The sequence below is a fragment of the Hemiscyllium ocellatum genome, chromosome 10, assembly GCF_020745735.1.
Source record: "Hemiscyllium ocellatum isolate sHemOce1 chromosome 10, sHemOce1.pat.X.cur, whole genome shotgun sequence".
NCBI classification, from domain to species: Eukaryota; Metazoa; Chordata; class Chondrichthyes; order Orectolobiformes; family Hemiscylliidae; genus Hemiscyllium; species Hemiscyllium ocellatum.
The window spans coordinates 29,429,337-29,449,554 of record NC_083410.1 but is presented as its reverse complement, the minus strand read 5'-3'; the positions used below and the strand labels follow the sequence as shown (position 1 = coordinate 29,449,554).

The 20,218-nt window shown below is 38.3% G+C and overlaps 1 protein-coding gene across 1 annotated transcript in view; it reads right to left on the bottom strand.

Moving 5' to 3' along the window:
* The window catches only part of fbxo11b (F-box protein 11b), a 163,490-nt gene that overhangs the window by 11,062 nt on the left and 132,210 nt on the right, over positions 1-20,218 (bottom strand). The window contains exons 12-18 of the mRNA XM_060831368.1: positions 14,835-15,052; positions 14,663-14,748; positions 14,484-14,578; positions 13,532-13,654; positions 13,359-13,444; positions 12,277-12,353; positions 12,020-12,163 (exon numbers count right to left, since the gene is read on the bottom strand). Of these exons, the coding sequence (XP_060687351.1) occupies positions 12,020-12,163; positions 12,277-12,353; positions 13,359-13,444; positions 13,532-13,654; positions 14,484-14,578; positions 14,663-14,748; positions 14,835-15,052 (829 nt within the window). The remainder of the gene's footprint in view (positions 1-12,019; positions 12,164-12,276; positions 12,354-13,358; positions 13,445-13,531; positions 13,655-14,483; positions 14,579-14,662; positions 14,749-14,834; positions 15,053-20,218) is intronic.

The following is a 20,218-nucleotide window of genomic DNA, read 5'->3' as shown; positions in this document are numbered from 1 at the left end:
TATAACTGAAACAGGCATGGGAATCCAGGACGAAGAGTTTCTGTTTTGTACTTCAGCAGGTAGAGGGTTCTTGCAACCTATATGGGCTACAGCAGGTTCAATGAGCACAATAACCATGGAAAAAGGGGGCATTCAAGTCAGGAAAGTAAAAAAAGAATTTAATAGTAGTCAGAGCTACATAACTAGAGGGATAGAGAAGAGTAAGAATTGCAAGGGCTACATTGCTACCCTTGGAGCTGAAAACTAATGAATAAGACGGTGGAAAATTCCCATGGTTCACGTAGTCCATCTGTCACTGATATTTAAGAACACAGGTTCTGCACAAAATCGTATGAGCAACTTGGGTCTAAGTTATAAAGCAGAATCACAAAAGGTAGTAATCTGTACATTGCTATTTGAGCTACAAGCACATTGCCATAAAATACAGTATTTCATGTATGGCCTCAAGAATGGTATGGCAGAAATGGGTTTCGTTCACAGGCTACTGACATCATTACTGGTGCAAAGATCTGCTCCATTGGATGGACTGCATTTGAACTCTGCTGAGAACAATGTCCCAGCAAATCAAGTATGTAAAGCCAAAGGATTTTTTTTGTTTAAGGGGAGAGGTGTGCTTGGAGGACTAAAGCAAGGGGAGAATTTCAGCAAGTTAGAGAAAGGACAAGGCAATAGTGCAGGTAAAGATGCAGATCACGATAAGTCAACTGACAAGCAACAGAATGTACAAAAATCAGACTGCAACTGCAAATAGGATTAGATTAGATCTAAAACAGTAAAGCAACTGAACTAAATGTTCAGTATCTGAACGTATGGAGCACTTTTTATTAGACAGGTGACAAAGAGAAATAAATATATATTATCTGATAGCAATTAAAGATACAGTTGCAAGGTGACCAAAAATGGAAACTGGATATTCAGAGATCCTCAAATTTCAGAAGGGTAGGCAGAAAATAACTTGATCAGATTTGTTAATAAAGGATGAGATCACTACAGTCATGAAAAAGTATCATGACGCAGATGATTGAGACGTAGAATCAATTTGGGTAGAATAAAGTCACTGGAGAAACAGTTCATCCATCCTCAAATAGTAGTCACTTTGTCAGACAGAGTACAATTCTTTTTACTAAAATGAACGATTTTGATTTAGGTTCTGCAATGTGATGGACAGTTTTAAGCTTTGAGACTGAACAAGTAAAAATTTGCAAAAGCAGCTTTGAGTAAGAGTTAATGGAATGCATTCAGGCCAGTTTTTTTAGAACAATAGATTGTGGAATCATCCATGGGACACGCTATTTTAAATCATGTGACATGTAATGTGTTACAATAAATTAATGGCATCATAGTAAAAGGTCATTCCATTGAAGAGTCATCAAAACAATGAAGTTCTTATTCAGTTTGAGGATGAGAAACATGGGTAATTGAGTCACTACACTACAAAAAAGGCCACCTGGCCAATGAAGTCAATGCTAGCTCACTGTGGAGCAATCTCAAAAACCTATAGCAAAACTTTCTGCATGTGCCTTAAATGAAGAGATGACTCCATTAATTGAACATCGTCACTCAAAGAATGAGAATTATTAAGAAACAAGAAAATGGCAGGTGCTTTGCATAAATATTTTGACCTTCCTGTAGATGACATTAAAAGTATTCCAATAATAGGAAAATCATGAGTTATAAGTAGTAATCTAAAAAAAACTACTAGAAAAAAAGCACTTCTGCAAACTTGGTATTTGGGAAGTCCTATGTACCTGATGGTCTGTATCCTAGGGTCATAAAACAGCTGCAGAAATGTGGTTACAATTTGCAAAGGTTCCAGCGAATTGAAGAACTATAAATATAAAACCAATAAATATAAGACTAGTGGTACTCCACAAGGATCGGTACGGAGTCCACTTTTGTTTGGCATTTATATAAAAATGATCCAGATGTGCATAAAGGCGGCAGGGTTAGGAATTTTGCAGACAACACCAAAATTGGTGGTATAGTTGACAGTGAACAAGGTTATTTATGATTTCAAAGAGATCGCGATCAATTGGGTCAATGGGCTGAAGAGAGGCAGATGGAGTTTCATTTGGATAAATGCAAGGTATTACATTTTACCAAAATGTAACTTTACAATTAAAAGTAGGGCCTTGGGTAGTGTTATAGAAAAGAGACCCAAGGGTTCAGGTACACAACTCTTTGAAGTTTGATAGGGTGGTTAAGGAAGTGTTCAAGCTCATTTGCTTTCATTGCTCAGATTTTTGAGTATGAAAGTTGGGACGTTACGTTGCGGTTGTACAGGACATTGGTGAGTCCTCTTCCACAGTACTGCATCCTGTTCTGCTGTCCCTGTTATGGGAAGGATATTAAGTTAGAGAAGGTTCAGAAGAAGGGGATTGAGTTATAAGGAGAGGCTGGATAGGCTGGGACTTTTTTCACTAGCACGTAGGTGGTTGAGGGATGACCATACACGAGGAGAAGGTGAATGACAGATGACTTTTCTTTATGATTGGAGATTTCAAGACTGAGGGCATTTAAGGTGGGAAGAGAAAGATTTTTGAGGGGCTTTTTTTTGAGAGAGATTCATGCGTGGAATCAACTTCGAGAGGAAGTGGTAGATGAGAATACAGTTACATGTAAAAGACATTTGGATAAGTACATGAATAAGAAATATTTGAAGGGATAATGAGCCAAGAGCAGACAGGTGGGAGTTTAGTTCGGGATCATAGTTGGCATGAGCTGGTTGGACCGAAGGGTCTGTTTCCGTGCTGTATAACTCTACATTCAAGAAAGGAGGGAGACAAAAAGGAGGAATCTACAGGCCAGTTAACCTAAAATCTATCGTTGTGAAAATGCTGGAACCCATTAGTAGAAGCACAATATTTAGAAAATCACATGAAACTTAAATGACATTAACTGTGTGAAAGGGAAATAGTGTTTGACAAATCTATTAAAAGCTAAAAAGTTTTTTTTTAAAACAATGTTACGACCATTGCTAATAAAGGGAAGCCACTAGATAACGTACTTTTGGATTTCCAAAAGACATTTGATAATTTACCACAAAAAGAAGTTACCACACAGATTTCATAGTCCTGGGGCAATCATGCATAAGTTGAAGATTGGCCAACTAATAGAAAACAGATTCAAAAATAAAATGATTGTCAAGCTGACAAATTTCACTGGTCGGGTGCCACTGGGATCGACAACTTCTTACAATCTTGAATATTGTTGAAAAAAAATGTTGTCAAAGCTTTTAGTTTCACACTCTGTAGCGCAATTTTCAAAAAAAAAGGGAAAAAGGATTTATACTGTACAAGAGGAGTTTAAGGCAACACCTCTACCTATGTACCAGTTTGATGACCAGGATTTGTTTTAAATAAGGCAGCTAGACTTTGACTCATCAAACCATTACCCTGAGAAATAAACCAAAGAAGTTGTTGTTTTTGTTTGTTTCAGATCACCAGCATCCACAGTTCTTTGTTTTATTTCACTAGGTTGACACCTGGAATCATGGGGCTACCTTATGAGAAACGTTTGAGCAGATTAAGTATATATAATGAGAGTTTACAAGGAGAAAGGATGACCCTGTGAACACTGGAAATTGAAGGATATACAGCACGAAATTAAGAAACCAAGGGCTCAAAATAGCAGAAGCACGAGAGGAGTATAAAATTCCCTCTTGCACATTCCAAAAGGAGATTAGGAGAGCAAAAAGAGGACATGGAAGGATTTTCCTTTAGTTTAACTGCCAGTATCCCAAATCGTTTTACAAGTAAATTAATTGTAAAAGGATAATGAGGGAAAGAGTAAGGCCCGTGAAGGACTACAGTGATAATTTCAGCATGGAGCCATAAGATATAGGTAGGCTCCTAAATGGATATTTGCATCACTATTCATTAGTGAGAGGGACAATCTGGATTTATAAATAAGGGAGAAGGTCTGTGATACAATTAAATAAATTAGCATAAACAAAGTGGATGTTCTGAGTGGTCTGGCAGATTTAAACTTGATAAGTTCAACGGCCAGATAAAATGCACACCAGGTTGTTCAGTGAGGCAACAGAGAAAATAGGAGAGTTGTAAAAGTTTTCAATTCTTCTCTGGCCATAAGAGACGTGCCAGAGGACAAAACGACAGCCAATGTGATACGCTTATTCATGAATGCAGCAAGGAATAATACAGGAAACTACAGGCAGGTCAGTCTAATCTCACTGGTGGGGAAACTATTGGAAGCAATCGAGAGACTGAATTAATCTGCATTTGGAGAGACAGGAATTAACTTGAATGATTTTTCGTGTGTAGATTTTTCGTGTGCAATGCTTTTGACATAATCTACTTGGGCATCAGCATCGCCCTTGATAAAGTCCCATCATGGAAGACTGATAACAAAGGTAAGAGCGCACAGGATTAAATGAAATTTGGAAAATTAGATCTATAATTGACAGAGTGGCAGGAAGCAAAGTGGAATGGTACAGGGGTGCTTTTCCAACTAAAAGTCTGTGCCTAGTGTAGTACCACAGGGGTTCAGTGTTAGGGCCCTCACTGTTTGTGGTTTATACAAATGATTTAGACTTGAATGTAGGAGGATTAAATCAGCAAGTTCACAGATGATACACAATTTGATGGGCTCATAAATAGGAAGGACAATAGCTTCAGACTGCAAGAGAATGTAGATAAGCCGAGAAATGGAATTCAATCGGGATAGGTGTAAGATGATGCACTTACACAGGACAAATAAAGGGATTCTGAGATGAATGCTATGACCAGGGAAGCACCGATGATCAGAGACACCTTGGTGTACATGTACAATAGTCCCTTAAGGTATCAGGATAGGTGAATAAAGTGGTTAAAGTGGCATATGGCATAAATGGCTTTATTAGTTTAAGAGAATAGTTTAGGAGAAACAAGTTCATGTTGGAACTGTATAAAATGTTAGTTAGACCACAGGTAGAGGACTGTATGCAGGTCGAGAATCCACATTATACGAGGGATGTGATAGCACAAATGAGGATTCAGAGGAGGCTTACCAAGATGTTGCGTGCACTGAAGAGTCTCAATTATGAAGGGAGATCATGCAGCAGTGGAAATTGAGAAAGTACATGATTGATATATATAAAATGATGAGGGGCATAGATAGGGGAGACAGAAGAAACTGGAAGAATCAATGGCCATTTGCATAGATTTAAGGTAAGGGAGAAAAGATTTAGGGGAGATGTGAGGAAAAGTACTTTCACCCAGAGAGTGGTGGGAATCTGGAAATTTCTATTAGGGTTGTAGAGGCAAGGCAGAAACCCTTAACATTTAAGAAATTTTTAGATGGGCACTTGAAATGCCAAGGCATACAAGGTTATAGATCAACTGCTGGAATATGGAATTAGAATAGCTCGTAGGTATTGTTTTTGTCCGGCATGGATGTGACGGGTAGAAAGATCTTTTTCTGTGCTGTGGATTGCTATGATTCTTACCTTATTGAATCATGTAAAATTCCATGGTCAGCTATTCATGATACAGATGTGGAAATCTCAGACCCCTCTACTGCAGGTTGCTATGGAGGCAGAATCATCGAATTATATTCAAAGCCAAGGTATATAGATTTTGGAGGGGAGTCTGGGGTTCTGACTAACAGGCAGGGAAGTGGAGTTAAAGCCAAGCTCTTTCTGAATGGCAGAGCAAGGTTAAAGGGCCATACAGCCTAATTTTGATTCCTTTTCCCAGGTTATGCTCTTTAGACCGTCAAACAATGCCTCGTTCTCAGTCTCCTCAAATTATTAGGACTAGTACCTGACCGTGGAAGGACATTTTTCAAAATGAAATGCACATTCCTGCAATTCTAATCAACAGCTACAATTTAGGAAACAGATTATTTTCATTTGTCACTTGTCTTATTTCTTCTTTTCTCCTCTTCCTTACTCCAATCTTTCTTTCACGCTTTTTACTTCTTCCTGTATCTGGTTTTACTTTAATTGATCAGATTTCCTTTGCAATCATTCCTCTTTTCCAATCCTTATCTCACTGGTTAATGACATACCATTGTTAGCTTCATCATTTAGTACAGACTCACATCCATTGTGTTTCACGGGAAAATAAGTTTCAGGACAAGTGAAAATTTGTAATGAACAGGCATGCTCCTCAGCTCCCATGTGGGCCAATATTTCACTGAGCAAGTAGTAAATCTAAAGAAATGGCTTCCTCGGAAGACAATAAAAGAAAACGGTGATTCATTCAAATGCAATGTAGACAAATTTCTTTTAGAGAAGAACACAACAGGATATAAACATATGGCTAAATTGAGACAGAACAGGCCTGGGAGGAACATGTTACTTTGGATTTACAGTTCCAAAAACATCCTCCACTGGTGCAGTTTCCTAACCACATGTTTGATTGGTTATAGACTAAATGAGAGAAACTGATTGCCATTCAATGACAGTCAATAATTCCATTATGAATGTGTCAGGACAGTACAGATGGACTTTAGGAATCAGCAAATCAAAAATGCTGCATTTTACATCACATCTCAGAACTAGTCATTTTAATCAAATGATGTTTGAGAGAGTGACAACTTCAGGAATCAACTACAATTCGACTCATTATAATAGGCGCATGCAGAAACACAATTTGCCTGCAATGTACAGAATAATATGGTACAACATTCCTGGTTACAAATGCAATCAAGAGCAATATTGATTATTAAAAATAGATTCTATAAAGCTGGATAAAGCCAGAGTGATGAGACATGGAGAGGAGCTGGAGTACAACACAACTGGTAAAGTATGAATGAGCTTCTAATGAATATTTCAAATACTATATTTTAACCAGGAGTTTAATCACTGCAGTACCAACTGTAATGTATTTCAGCTTTCACGTCACTCTTGCTTTCTCCTTCAATGTGCCTATACTGAAATCTACAACTGAAAATGTAACTTAAGAATAACTTCCTTTTTCAAAGATTCAGTTCAGCATACATCATTACTTCTCTTTGAGGTCAGCTGCAGACTTACTGCTTGTTTCTTGTTAGTTTGTTTCTAGGATGGAGTTAACTAGTTATACAAGTGACCTGTAACATTCTACATGAGACCTTTATCAACAATATATTTTAAATTCCAAACTGAATTAAACTCACGTGAGGAACTCTTTAGTGCTGGAAGTTCCTCATTCTTCAATTATAATTTGACAAGAAGCCAACTCATTACAGTTTAGAAAACAATACTTTAAACATTAAGTTTTTTAAATGACATGGAAAAATTTTGAAGGGGAGTTACTGAACTATAAGAAATAGCTTCCTAAATCTTTCAACTGCAAAATCCTTCTGAGTTTTTCTCCCCCCACATCATTGCTCTGCCTCTACATGGAGGTAACTTGGGATTTCTGAACCACAGTGAAACAGAGCTGAGCTGAGCAAGCCTAAGCATTCATTCAAGATAAGACCAGATGAACCTAACCGAATGATCAAAGTGTATTCTTCGTCACATTTTTAGAACAAATCACTCAAGTACTCCAAAGAATGGAATGCTGCTGCTAGTGTAACCAGAAAAAACACATGAAAATACCATCAATTGCTGTCACTGACTCTGGTTGGAATCCAACAAGCCATAATTATAAACAATGAACTAAGTCAACAGTGAGTTTGCCAAATATCACTGATGATTAAAATGCGAACACATATCTGTTCCATCACTAAGACCACCCACTTCAAGTTCCAACAATATCCAAATTCACTAATGGTTCAATTCATCAGCTCTTAAACTGTTAATCAAAAGTCTTTGTTTCCTACAGACTTTATTCTAATACTCCACAGGCCAGCTAACATTATCTATGAGCACAAACTCAGCTGAAACTCAACTATCCCATAACTCTCATGAATTCCTCTGTGATAAAGGACTGTAATATATAAAACTAACTTGGATCTTTAAGATCTTGGATGTTAGCGAGTTTTGAGACGATTTGTAGCTCAGGTTGGGGTTCTGGATGTAGGTTGGCTCACTGAGCTGAAAGGTTAATTTTCAGACGTTTCGTCACCTTACTGGGCAACATCATCAGTGAGCCTCTGGACGAAGCACAGCTGATATTTCCTGCTTTCTATGTTTGGGTTGGTGATGTCATTTCCTGTGGTGATGCCATTTCCTATGGTGATGTCATTACATTAGCTTTGCTTGTTGTCTGTATAGGGTCTTTCAAGTTCATTAGCTGCTGTTTTAGTGTGTTGGTGGGTTGATGGGTTTGTGCACGACCATGATACCAAAGGTCTGAGAAGTCTGGCAGTCATTTCCGAGATGTCTTTGATGTAGGGGAGTGTGGCTTGGATTTCTGAATGTGTTTTGTCTGCTGTTTGGGTTTGTTGCTGAGAAATTGGCAGACTGTGTTCATTGGGTGCCCATTCTTTTTGAATACATGGCATAGGTGATATTCCTCTGCTGTGCGTAGTTCCTTTGTGCTGCCATGCTTGATGGCTCATTGAAATAATGTTCTGATGCAGCTTCGTTTGTGGATGTTGGGATGATCACTTCTGTAGTTCAGTATTTGGTCCGTGTGTGTTGCTTTCCTGTAGACCTTGGCTTGAAGTTCCCCATTGACTGTTCGCTCTACTGTGACATCTAGGAATGGCAGTTTGTTGTTGTTTTCCTCCTCTTTAGTGAACTTTATGCCAGTAAAGGGATTATTGATGGTCTTGAAGGTTTCCTCTAATTTGTTTCATTTAGTGATGACAAAGATGTCATCCACGCAGTGAACCCAAAGTTTGGGTTGGATGGTTGGCATAGCTGTTTGTTCGAGTCTCTGCTACGAACCCTGATATCGGAGATCCCACGGGTGTTCCGCTGGTTTGTCTGTAGGTTTTGTTGTTAAAGTGAAGTAGGTGGTAAGGCATAGGCCCACTAATTTGACAATACTGTCCTCACTGATGATATTGGTGGTGTTTGGTATGTGTCTTTGGGTACCCTAATAGTGTAGTCAGTGTTTCTTTGGCCAGGTTGATACTGATTGATGTGAACAGGCTGTTACATCAAAGGAGACTATTATTTCATCCTCAACTATCTTAGGGTCTTTGATGGGCTTCAGGAATTCTTGAGTGGAGTGGATAGAGTTGTGTGAGTCTTCTCCTAAGTGTTTTAGATTTGGTGTAGCTACTTGGCCAATCTGTAAGTTGGTGTTCCAGGTAGTGAGACTATGGGTCTGAAAGTGGGCTCCTGGTTTGTGAATTTTGGGCAATCCATAGAAGCATGGTGTATTGGATCCATCTGGTTTCATTTTTTGGATGTCGGTCTTATTTATTTCTCCAGAGTTCTGAAGTTTTTTTGAGTAGGGCTGTGATTCAGTTCTCTAGTTTTGAGGTGGGGTGTTGCATTTCAAGCTAGTCGCATACAGATATTCTTTTGAATGAAGGAATTTCATACTTAGTTAGATTGGTCTTTTCGGAATCATGATTTTAAACCAGTTTGTGTCAGAGAGTAGATAACTGGAGGCTTGGTGTAAGGTTGCAATAAGAGAAAAAACATGAAGTCATTAGCTTAACAGAAGCTAGAATGAATAAGTTTTCTTTAAACTTAGTTACAAGCTTATGAGTTCAACTTGAAGGAGACATGACTGAAGTCGAATGAGTGAAAAGTTTAACCTAGACCAAGGAGTTTGTTCACAGCAGGGAAGGGACTAGGTCACCTCAGTGTAAAGGTTTCAGTTTGTTAGAACTTCCAGACTCAAATTGTTTGGTCAACAATCTACACTGGTTGTTCAAAGCTGAGAGATTCTAATATCTCAGTGGTGTGAGGATTTAAGGAAGAAACTTTTCAGCTCACACGGCAAGAAACGTCTAAGGGAAGGAAAAAGCAATTAAGTCAAACCTACTGTTTGGACAGGGGAGGGAATTCTTCTCTGTCGTTTTGAGTGACTTTATGATTTGAGGAATGGATGGCACTTTGCCATGTGTCTGAAATCTGTCAAACTGCCACCGTATGTATAGCTTGCTTTTTTTTTTATATTATTTGTCTAGTGAGATAAATTTCTGTTTTATTGTTACAACCAAATCTGATGCCTGGTTTGTTTTGGTTTAAGTTTCAATGAAATCTTGTCACATTAAGTCAGATTTTACTTTGGGATCTGACTTATCCAGTAGTACAGTAGTAACACAAGCTGGGATCATAACAGCAGTCACACATTACTACTGTGCTCACTGATCGACACTGACCCCTGGTCCAGCATGCCTTAACTATGAAGATTCTCAGTTTTAAAGAAGAAAAAAATACTTCTGTGCTCTCTTCTCTCCCCTATTTCTGTAGTCTCCTTTAGCCCGACGACTAAGATTTCTGGACTCATCCAAATCTGACTCGCACATACAATTTTAATTGCTCCACCACATCTTTTGCTGTATCTTTTGCTGCGAAAGCCACAAAATCTGTATTTCACTCTCAAAGACACTCTGAGTCTCTGAAGATGCTTCATCACATTTCTCGGATTATGTTTTTGCTCATTGCTTTCATATGTTATTAGGTGGCTCAATGTCAAATTTTACTTCATATATTCTTGTGAAGAATTTTGGGATATTTTACCGCAAGAGTTATTATTGAAATGCACCTCAAAATTACTTTCTGATATCTGACTTTGGAGTACTGGATAAACACAATATACTCAAAAATGAATGGAGGAGCATTCAGTTTCATCCAACTATCATCATCTATCACTGCTCAGGAATCACAAACAAATAAAACAGTGATGACTACTGAAACATTTTTGTTCAAATTATTCTTCAGTTACATCATGATGAATATCACATTCATGGTATGCAATGAAAGATATGAACAATGCAATTAAGGAATAAGTACAGCTATATCTGTTCAAAGTAAAGGTGCATTGTAAACCAGCAACTTTGAAAATGTCTACAACGTAAACTGGTAACAAATACTCTTTTTTGATTAATTTCAGAGAATGCTCACTGAAAACATTGATCTCATCTTGACCATAAATTTATTCTTCTTTTATCTTTGCTGTGTGAACGCATGATAGTTTTGGCAATCACCATGACCCCAGTACATAACTATACTGTAAACTTTGATTGTTGAATTTGATAATCACCAATATGTAGCCAAATATGCAAAGTGCATGGTGGCATAAGTCACAAATATAAAGAAATTAATGTATAGATAATTTGTTTCAGTGAAGTTAAGAGACAGAACTCCTAATTTTCCTCAATAACATGAATAGACATAAAATATTCTACTCGATCAAGACGACCAAAGATTAACACGTACTATCACCTCAACAATGTAATGCGAGCCAAATTATTTGTTAATTCGATAGTGCTATCAGGATTTATCAAATAAATTAGCCAGGCTACAGTATCAGAAGAAATAAAACTACTTTAAAACTAAGAAACCTGGAAAGACAATTTTACATAAGTAAATCTTCATGATACAATAACTCCCTTTTAATTCTAGAATCTGCATTAAAATTTAGTCCATGTTCATCAGCTACTACTCTACAATGGGTCTGACCACACTATATTTGGACGAGGTTCATATAATTATTTTTTTCCCTTAGCATCAGGATCTCTTGATTTAAAGATTACATTATTCACTTCACTGAATAATGTTACTTTAAATTTATAACACTAACTAAAATTAAATGAACAGCTACCTTTCAGAAATCTTATGTGATGTAGGTTAGAAGGTTGCTGCTGTCAGTCATGTATGGCTCCATGTGTGCCAACAGTCCTCATCTCCTCACCCAAATAGCCAATGCTCAAAGGTTCGAGACAGAATTATCAGGGACCTCAATTGTGAGGGCATCAAATTTACACCTGATGCATTCATACACTAAGATCACTGGATCATTACCAACAAAAATCCTTTTTGATTTTGTTTGGTCCAAGGATATGGAAGTAAATTTAGCACCTTTTCATTTGGCCAGCTGATATTAGCTAACATCACCAGGGATGAAACCAGGACCATGGTCCTTTTGGCTTAGTTCCACACAGACTGTCCATTTCCCCATTTAACCTTTGGGAATCTAAACTGTACAAATTATTTTAATCTTAAGCTATAAATCCTTACCCCTGCCTCCGTTAAATATGCAGATACCCCCGTCTCGGCCATCATGGATTTTGTTCCGTCTGAGTGTGGGATTACTGTCTGTTTTAATCCAAACACCGGCCATTGCATTGTCAAATATTTCATTATCTTCTATAAACCCAAGACCTGTATTAATTGACATCAAAAATAATTTCACTTGGATCTGAAATTGAGGAGAAAATAAAACAGAACAGAAAAAAACAATAATCAAAAGACTTGCAGCCAAAGTTGACACTTACCAGAATTGTAAACAAGAATGCCGCCATTCTGTCCTCCCCATATTTTATTGCGCCGAATCTTAGGGTTGCTTCCAGTTCTGTGGATCACAAATTTTAAACTATTCTAAAGATTAATGTCTTACAATGCCATGAAATACTTCAGAGAATTAAACTCCCAATTGGTGCTCATTTTCTGACTGGGTCAAGTACTGGATAATAACTGTATCCTTTTTGGAACTTGTTTTGACAAATTACCTCTGATGATTCTAAACTTTCAAAATCAAAATTTGCACCATTACGACACCGTGTAGAGTCTTGGCGAGCACAAATTGTTTTGAAGCCTCAATAAAATCCATGACTTCACTTCTAGCTTGAAAATTTGTACCTTTATTAAAATGCTACCAATGACATTAGGCCTAGAAAGATTTCTGCCTCTCCTCGAAACATTACCATTTGAATTGAGGTACCAATTATTGCAGACTACAGAACAGATCTCGAAAAGGTAACCAAGTCAAACTACAAAAGAAAGCGCTTTCTCCAACCAATGATAACGCTCAATACAAAGCTAGAATTCAAGTTAAAAATATTGCCAATTTCTGTGCTCTATTCATTTCGGTCTTTGACATGCATACAACCTATGTAAAATAAATACTTCTGCATAACAACGGTGTCCCCAATTCTATCCATAACACACACCATGTTTGTTAGTCACAGTAGGAAATGATCTAAGAGGAAAAAAAACCCAGCCACAGATCCTGCAATTGTGCATAAAAGATTTTTTTATCCAATATGTAGGATGTGGGCAAGATCAGCTTTTATTGACCATCCCTGACTGCCCTCACTGTCTTCTTAAAACACCGCAGTATGAAGGTATCCCCATAATTCTGTTAGGAAGAGTGTACCAGAATTTTACCCTAATATACAGACGTAGACAGGGACAAGGTTGATCTGATCTGCTCCACACATCATTGCCCATGCTGTTTGGACAATACAAGACAGCCACCATACTCCATCACAATTTGAGAGAGCACCAATACAGAAGACAAAAGTTAGATACTGAATATTGAAGGGTGAACCCCAATGAAGGCAAACATTTTTCTTACCTAATCTGAACCCCTGAATACATATGATTGTAGATATCATTGTCTTCAAGCACTCCATGGCCATTGTCATAGAAGTAAACACCCACCTTATAAAATAAACACTCTGTCATGAATATCATCAATACTGCTGAATTTTGAGATCTAATCAAACATGTACATGAAGTGATACATACCTGCTTGCCACTATGTATTCGGTTTCTCCGTAACACTGGTGTACTTCCTGTTGTTACCCACACACCTGCCAAGGTATTGCTGTATACTTCATTTTCTTCAATTACACCCTGTCCCTTTTCATGCTAAACAATAAATGTTAAACTTTTAGCATTTTGAATACAAATCAACATGGGGCTCTTCCCACCATTTCACAATCTACATATATTTAAATACAATTTCTCCTCCGATGTTACACAAGACCTATTTCAACTTCTGTAGAATACTACAAATTAGATTTTCTTTACAGCCTTCCTCCTTTAAAGTGATCTGAGATTTCCAAATGTGATTTTTTTGTGTCTTCTCAGTATTCAAAATCCCTTAAAAGAATATTAGACACCATGGCAACAGGTAAATCATTTTACAGTAATAATGGCTGCAAATATAGAGAGAAAAAAATAATCACACTGAGGATATTTATTTGGCTGCCTGAAAATCAGAATTACCAGGTCATCTAAAAATTAAATGCAGCCGTTTCAGGCTGGAGAACCAGAAGAAAATCCCAATAATATACAAGTCAATTCTAAACTATAGGGAGATGAATCTAATTTAAAGAAATTTCAGTTGTATACCTATTTATTGTATTTATATTTCAGATTTCACCATGAAGCTTTTATCTTATACTTTCAACAGCTTGCATTTAAATAGTAATGTAAACATATATATTTCAAGGGTTTACTTGACAGTTAATAATCTAGCTGAGACCAGGTTAACCAAATTGAAAAAACTCTGGTTTTTAGTGCCAAGCTAAAGAATTCAGGATACTTAACAAGCAATTATAAGTTTAGCCTTCAGTTTCAAAGCTTTTTAAAACTAATCAAGCAAAATTATGACCATCATAATTTTTTTTCTTAACTCATATCTGAAGCCTCCTGAACCCAACAAACAGACCAAAAAACGAAGTTGCAGACTTACCACATAGATACCTCCATGTTGGCCATCATGAATTTTGTTATGACGTACAATTGGACAACTATTTGTTCGAATCTGTATTCCTGCTAATGCATTTCCTAGGATACAAGATGCATATTTCTAAACAATTACGTACATTGATTAAAAAACAAAAGTACCTAAAATATTTTTATTCACCTTACCATAAATGTCATTTCCCTCTATGAGACCCCTGCCATCTCCAAAGATGTAAACTCCACCCTGATTTCCATTAAAAATGGCATTTGCCCTAAGGACAAAAACAAAGAAAATACATGAAAACACCGAGAAAGTATACATTTCATTCAATAACTATAATGATGTGCAAAAGCATACCTGATAGTTGGATCACTGTTGGATGTAATCCACACACCAGCAAAATTATTTGCATAGATTTTGTTCTCTATGAACTGGCCTCGTCCTTTTTCGTGTACATAAATTCCTCCTGTTTGCCCATGGTGAATTTCACATCTCACTACTGTAGGATTTGCATAGGCTTTCACTTCAAAACCAGCTATTCGATTGCGATGAATGTTACAGCTTTCAAAGTAACCCTGAAACAAAGAAAATCAAGATTTTACAATTATTCATGCTCAAAATTAACATAGCAAATGAAAATTCATTAATGAAAATTGGGAGCCATGCACATTGTAGATAGGTTTACTAATTTAATTGCTGCCTCACTGACATCTTTAAATTTAAACTAGAAAACTATGGAAACTAAATTCTCCATTTCACCCTCAAATGATCTTAAAAGGTAACTTTGAAATCTCCTCCACCTTCCCTCCAGATACTGTATTTATACAAGTTTGCAGAATACCGTTTGTGCACAATGATTCAATTTTAATACACCAATTGAAATTCCACTGAACACAAGTTCAGCATAATGATAAAGTTGGACACAACTCTGCTAGTTCCCTCGGTAGGCACAAGGTTTTACCCCGATCAAAATTTAAGCTTAAGATTGCCTTCATTCAACTTCAATATTTACTTGTTGAATGAAGAATTAACCAAATCCAAAACCATTAGTACAACCATGCTTTTACAACACCATTCACATTCAATTCCTGACAAACGCAAACATCTTGAAGTACAGTTCAGTATCAGCTTATCAAATGCTTACCTGGCATGTAAACATGGCAGACAACATTCTAGAACAAACAACATTCCTTCTTCCTCTAGTTGGCTTAACAAATACATTGAGAGGAGCCAACAAACCATATTTAAAATACAGCCACAATAAAAGTAATTAAATTTTCACTGACAGAAGTGCTAAAATTTAGTCACTTTAAGTTTACAAGAAACTTACAAATTATGAGAAAGCAAAATTTACCCTGCTCGTTAAGTAATCCAAGATGCCAATTTAGATTTCTCTTGTATCCCCTTCAACATTCTTCCCTACATCTCTAATCCTGAAATGATACAAAACTTTATTCGCCTGTAAAATTCAAAATTTACTTTCCTTCGTGCATCCAATCAATCTCCAACCACTAGATTTTTATTTTATATAGCCAACTCCCATCTTCCTCTAACTCAAACTCTTTTGCTTCTTGTTCTCTTTACCATCTTCTGCCATTTGATTGAGAACATCTGCTTCTACCACCTTCCCTGGCAACACCTTCTAGGTACTACCATCCTCTATATAAAAATAAACTTGCTTCACACATCTCCTTTGAACTTTGCCCCGCTGACATTATACCAATGATCCAGAACATTTTCACCTTGGAATAAAGACTCCAACAATCCACCCTATCCATGCCTCAATTTTAAATACTTGTATAAGGTTGGTCCTCAGCCTCTGACACTAGCAAAGGCAATCCAAGTTTGTCAAACATCTCCTTATAGTTAATTCACATCAATCCAGGCAACATCCTGGTTAAACCCTTTTACACTCTCTCCAAAGCCTCCACATCCTTCCTTTGGTGTAGCTTGCATGCTGCTACTATGAGTGTGAATCATCACAAGACACTCCTTCAAAGAATAGGGGAATCCTCTCTCAGAATCCACAAAGACTTGTCTCGAGTCAAGATCTGCAAAATAGATTATCTGGCTATTATCATATTGTTGTTTGTAGGGGTTTGTTGTGCATTAATCAGCTGTCACACTTTCCACATTACAACTGAGTACACTTGAAGGGTAGTTCACTAGTAGCAAAACACACTGGAACATCTTGGAGTCATAAAAGTGCTGCAAAAAATACAAATTTCTTTTCCCTTCTCCAACAAACATTCTAAACACATTTTTACCCAAAACTCATCCTTCCCCTTATAACCTTCATTGTTAGAATACATTCAGTTCAGGATATAGTCTGCCCAATAGCAGATGTTACCCAAAAATATTGATGCAACTCCCTCCCTCTTAAGGGGGAGGGACAGCAGCCAGAAGTCATGGTACACATTAATACTGACAACATAGGTAGGGAAAGGAAGGAGGATCTGAAAAAAAGAACATAGGGAGTTAGGTTGGAAGCTAGAAGGCAGGATGAGCAGAGTAGTAATCTCATCATTGCTACTGGCACCACTTGCTAGTGAGGCTAGGAATAGAGAGCGAGTGCAAATGAACACATGGCTGTAGGGTTGGCATAGGAGGAAGGGCTTCAGATATGTGGATCATTGTGAAAACGTTTGGGGAAGGTGGGACCTGCACAAGAAGAGTGGGCTGCATCTGAACTGGAGGGGCACCAATATCCTGACCAGAAGATTTGCTAGAGCTCTTCGGGAGGGTTTAACCTCGATTGGCAAGGGGGGGGGGGTGTGGAAACCCAAACTACAGATCAGATAATGGAGTAGGTAATGAACAGCCAAATGTAGCATGCAGAAAGTCTGTGACGAGGGATAGGCACTTGATAGGACCAAGGTGCAGTCAGTATGATGGGCTGAACATATGACTATTTTAATGTAAGCAGTATCAGGAAGAAGGTTGATGAATGCAGAACATGGATCAGTACTTAGAACTATGATGTTGTGGCCATTACGGAGACTTGGATATCACTGACACAGGATGGTTGTTGGGTGTTTCAGGGTTTAGATGTTTCAAAAGGAATAGGGGAGGTAAAAGAGGTGGAGGAGTGGCATTGCTAATCGGGATAGTATCACAGCTGCAGAAATGAGGTCACAGAGTCATAGAGATGTACAGCCGGTGTTGAGTAGGACTGGTCTACAGAGTGGTGGAAGTCAGAAACAGGAAAGCAGCAGTCACTTTATTGGGAATTTTCTCAAGGTCCCCCCCCAATAGCATCAGGGACACAGAAGAGCAGATTGAGAGGCAAGTTTTAGACAGGAGCAGGAGTAACAGGGTTGTTGTCATGGGTGACTTTAACTTCTCTAATATTGATTCGAACCTTTTTAATTAAAGACGTTCGGATGGAGCAGTTTTTATCAAGTGTGTCCAGGAAGGTCTCCTGACGCAATATGTAGATCGGCCGATTAGAGGGGAGGCCATATTAAATTTGGTGTTTGGCAACGAACCAGGTCAGGTGTCAGATCTCTCAGTAAGACAGCATTTTGGTGGATAGTGATCACAACTCCCTGACCTTTTTCTGTAGTCATGGAGAGAGATAGGAGCAGACTGTATGGGAAAGTATTTAATTGAGGGAGGGGAAATTGTAATGCGATTAGACAGGAACTGGGGTGCCTAAATTGGGAACAGATGTTTTCAGGGAAATGCACAACAGAAAACTGGAGATAATTTAGGAAGCACTATCTGATAGTGCTGGACAGGTTTGTTCGACTGAGGCAAGGAAGGGATTGCAGGTTGAAAGAACTTTTGTTCACAAGGGATGTGGAACATCTAGTCAAGAGGAAAAAGGAAGCTTACTTAAGGTTGAGGAGACAAGGATCAGACCTGGCTTTACAGGGTTACAATGTGGCTAGGAAGGAACTCAAGAATGGACTTAAGAGAGTCAGAAGGGTGCATGAAAAAGCTTTAGCGGGTAAGATTAAGGAAAACTCTAAGGCATTCTATACTTACGTGAGGAACAAGATGATAGCCAGAGTGAGAGTACAGCCAATCAGGAATAGTGGAGGGAACTTGTCGCTGGTGTCAGAGGAAACATAGGTGGTCTTTTATGAATATTTTGCTTCAGTATTCACAACTGAGGGGGACCTTGACTTTTCTGAAGACAGGTTATTAATATGCTAGAACAGGTTGGCATTAAGGAGGAGGTGGTGCTACAAGTTTTGAAAAACCTAAGGTTAAGATACATAAATCCCCTGGGCCAGACGGGATATACCTAAGGTTGCTACAGGAAGTGAAGGAGGAAATTGCTGCATCTTTGGCGATGATCTTTACATCCTCACTGTTGACTGGAGGGTGGCAGGTGTTACTCCCTTGTTCAAGAGAGGGAATGGAGATAATCCTGGGAATTATAGATCAGTCAGTCTTACATCAGTGATGCACAAAAGTATTGGAGAGGATTCTGAGAGACAGGATTTATGATTACTTGGAGAACTATAGTTTGATTAGAGATAGTCAGCATGGCTTTGTAAGGGGCAGGTCATGCCTCACAAACCTTACTAAATTCTTTGAGGATTTGACAAAACACATTGATGAAGGTAGACCAGTGGATGTGGTGTACATGGATTTTAACAAGGCGTTTGATAAGGTTGTCCATGGTCGGCTCATTCAGAAAGTAAGGAGGAACGAGAAACAGGAAAATCTGGTTGTCTGGATACAGAACTGACTGACCCATATAAGACAGAGGGTGGTAGTTGATGGAGAGTATTTAGTCTGGAGCTCGGTGACCAGTCATGTTCCACAGGGGTCAGTTCTGGAACCTCTGCTTTCTGGTTTTTACAAATGACTTGGATGAGAAAGTGGGAGGGTGGGTTAGTAAGGTTGCCAATGACACAAAGGTTGGTAGAGTAGTGGATAGTGTGGAGGGCTATTGTAGATTGCAATGGGACATTGACTGCATGTAGAGCTGGGCTGAGAAATGGCAGATGAAGTTCAACCTGGAGAAATGTGAGGTCATTCACGTTGAAAGGTCAAATTTGAATGCAGAATACAGGGTTAAAGATAGGATTCTTGGCAGTATGGAGGAAGAGCAGTCTTGAGGTCCATGTCCACAGATCCCTCTAAGTTGCCACCCAAGGGTTAAGGCAGCGTATGGTATGTTGGCTTTCATTAGCAGAGGGCTCGAGTTCAAGAGCCGTGAAGGTATGCTGCAATTGTATAAAACCCTGGTTAGACCACACTTGGAATATTGTGTTCAGTTCTGGTCACCTCATTATAGAAAAGATTTGGAAGCTTTAGAGAGGGTGCAGAGGAGATATACCAGGATGTTGCCAGGACAGGAGGGCATGTCTTATGAAGAAAGGTTGAGAGAGCTAGGGCTTTCCTCACTGGAGCAAAGATGGATGAGAGGTGACTTGATAGAGCTGTGCAAAATGTTGAGTGGCATAGATAAAGTGGATCGCCAGAGACTTTTTCCCATTGCAGAAATATCTATCACAAGGTAATTGGAGGAAGGTTATGGGGAGATGTCAGAGGTAGGTTCTTTATGCACTGTGTTGGGTGCATGGAACGCACTGCTAGCAGTGGTAGTACAGTCAGGTATATTAGGGACATTTAAGTGACTCCTGGATAGGCACATGGAAGATAATACAATGAAGTATATATTGGTTAGATCTTAGAGTAGGATAAAAGGCTGGCACACCATCAAGGGCCAAAAGGCTTGTACTGTGCTGTTCTATTACATCACGTTATTCCTCTTCAAATTC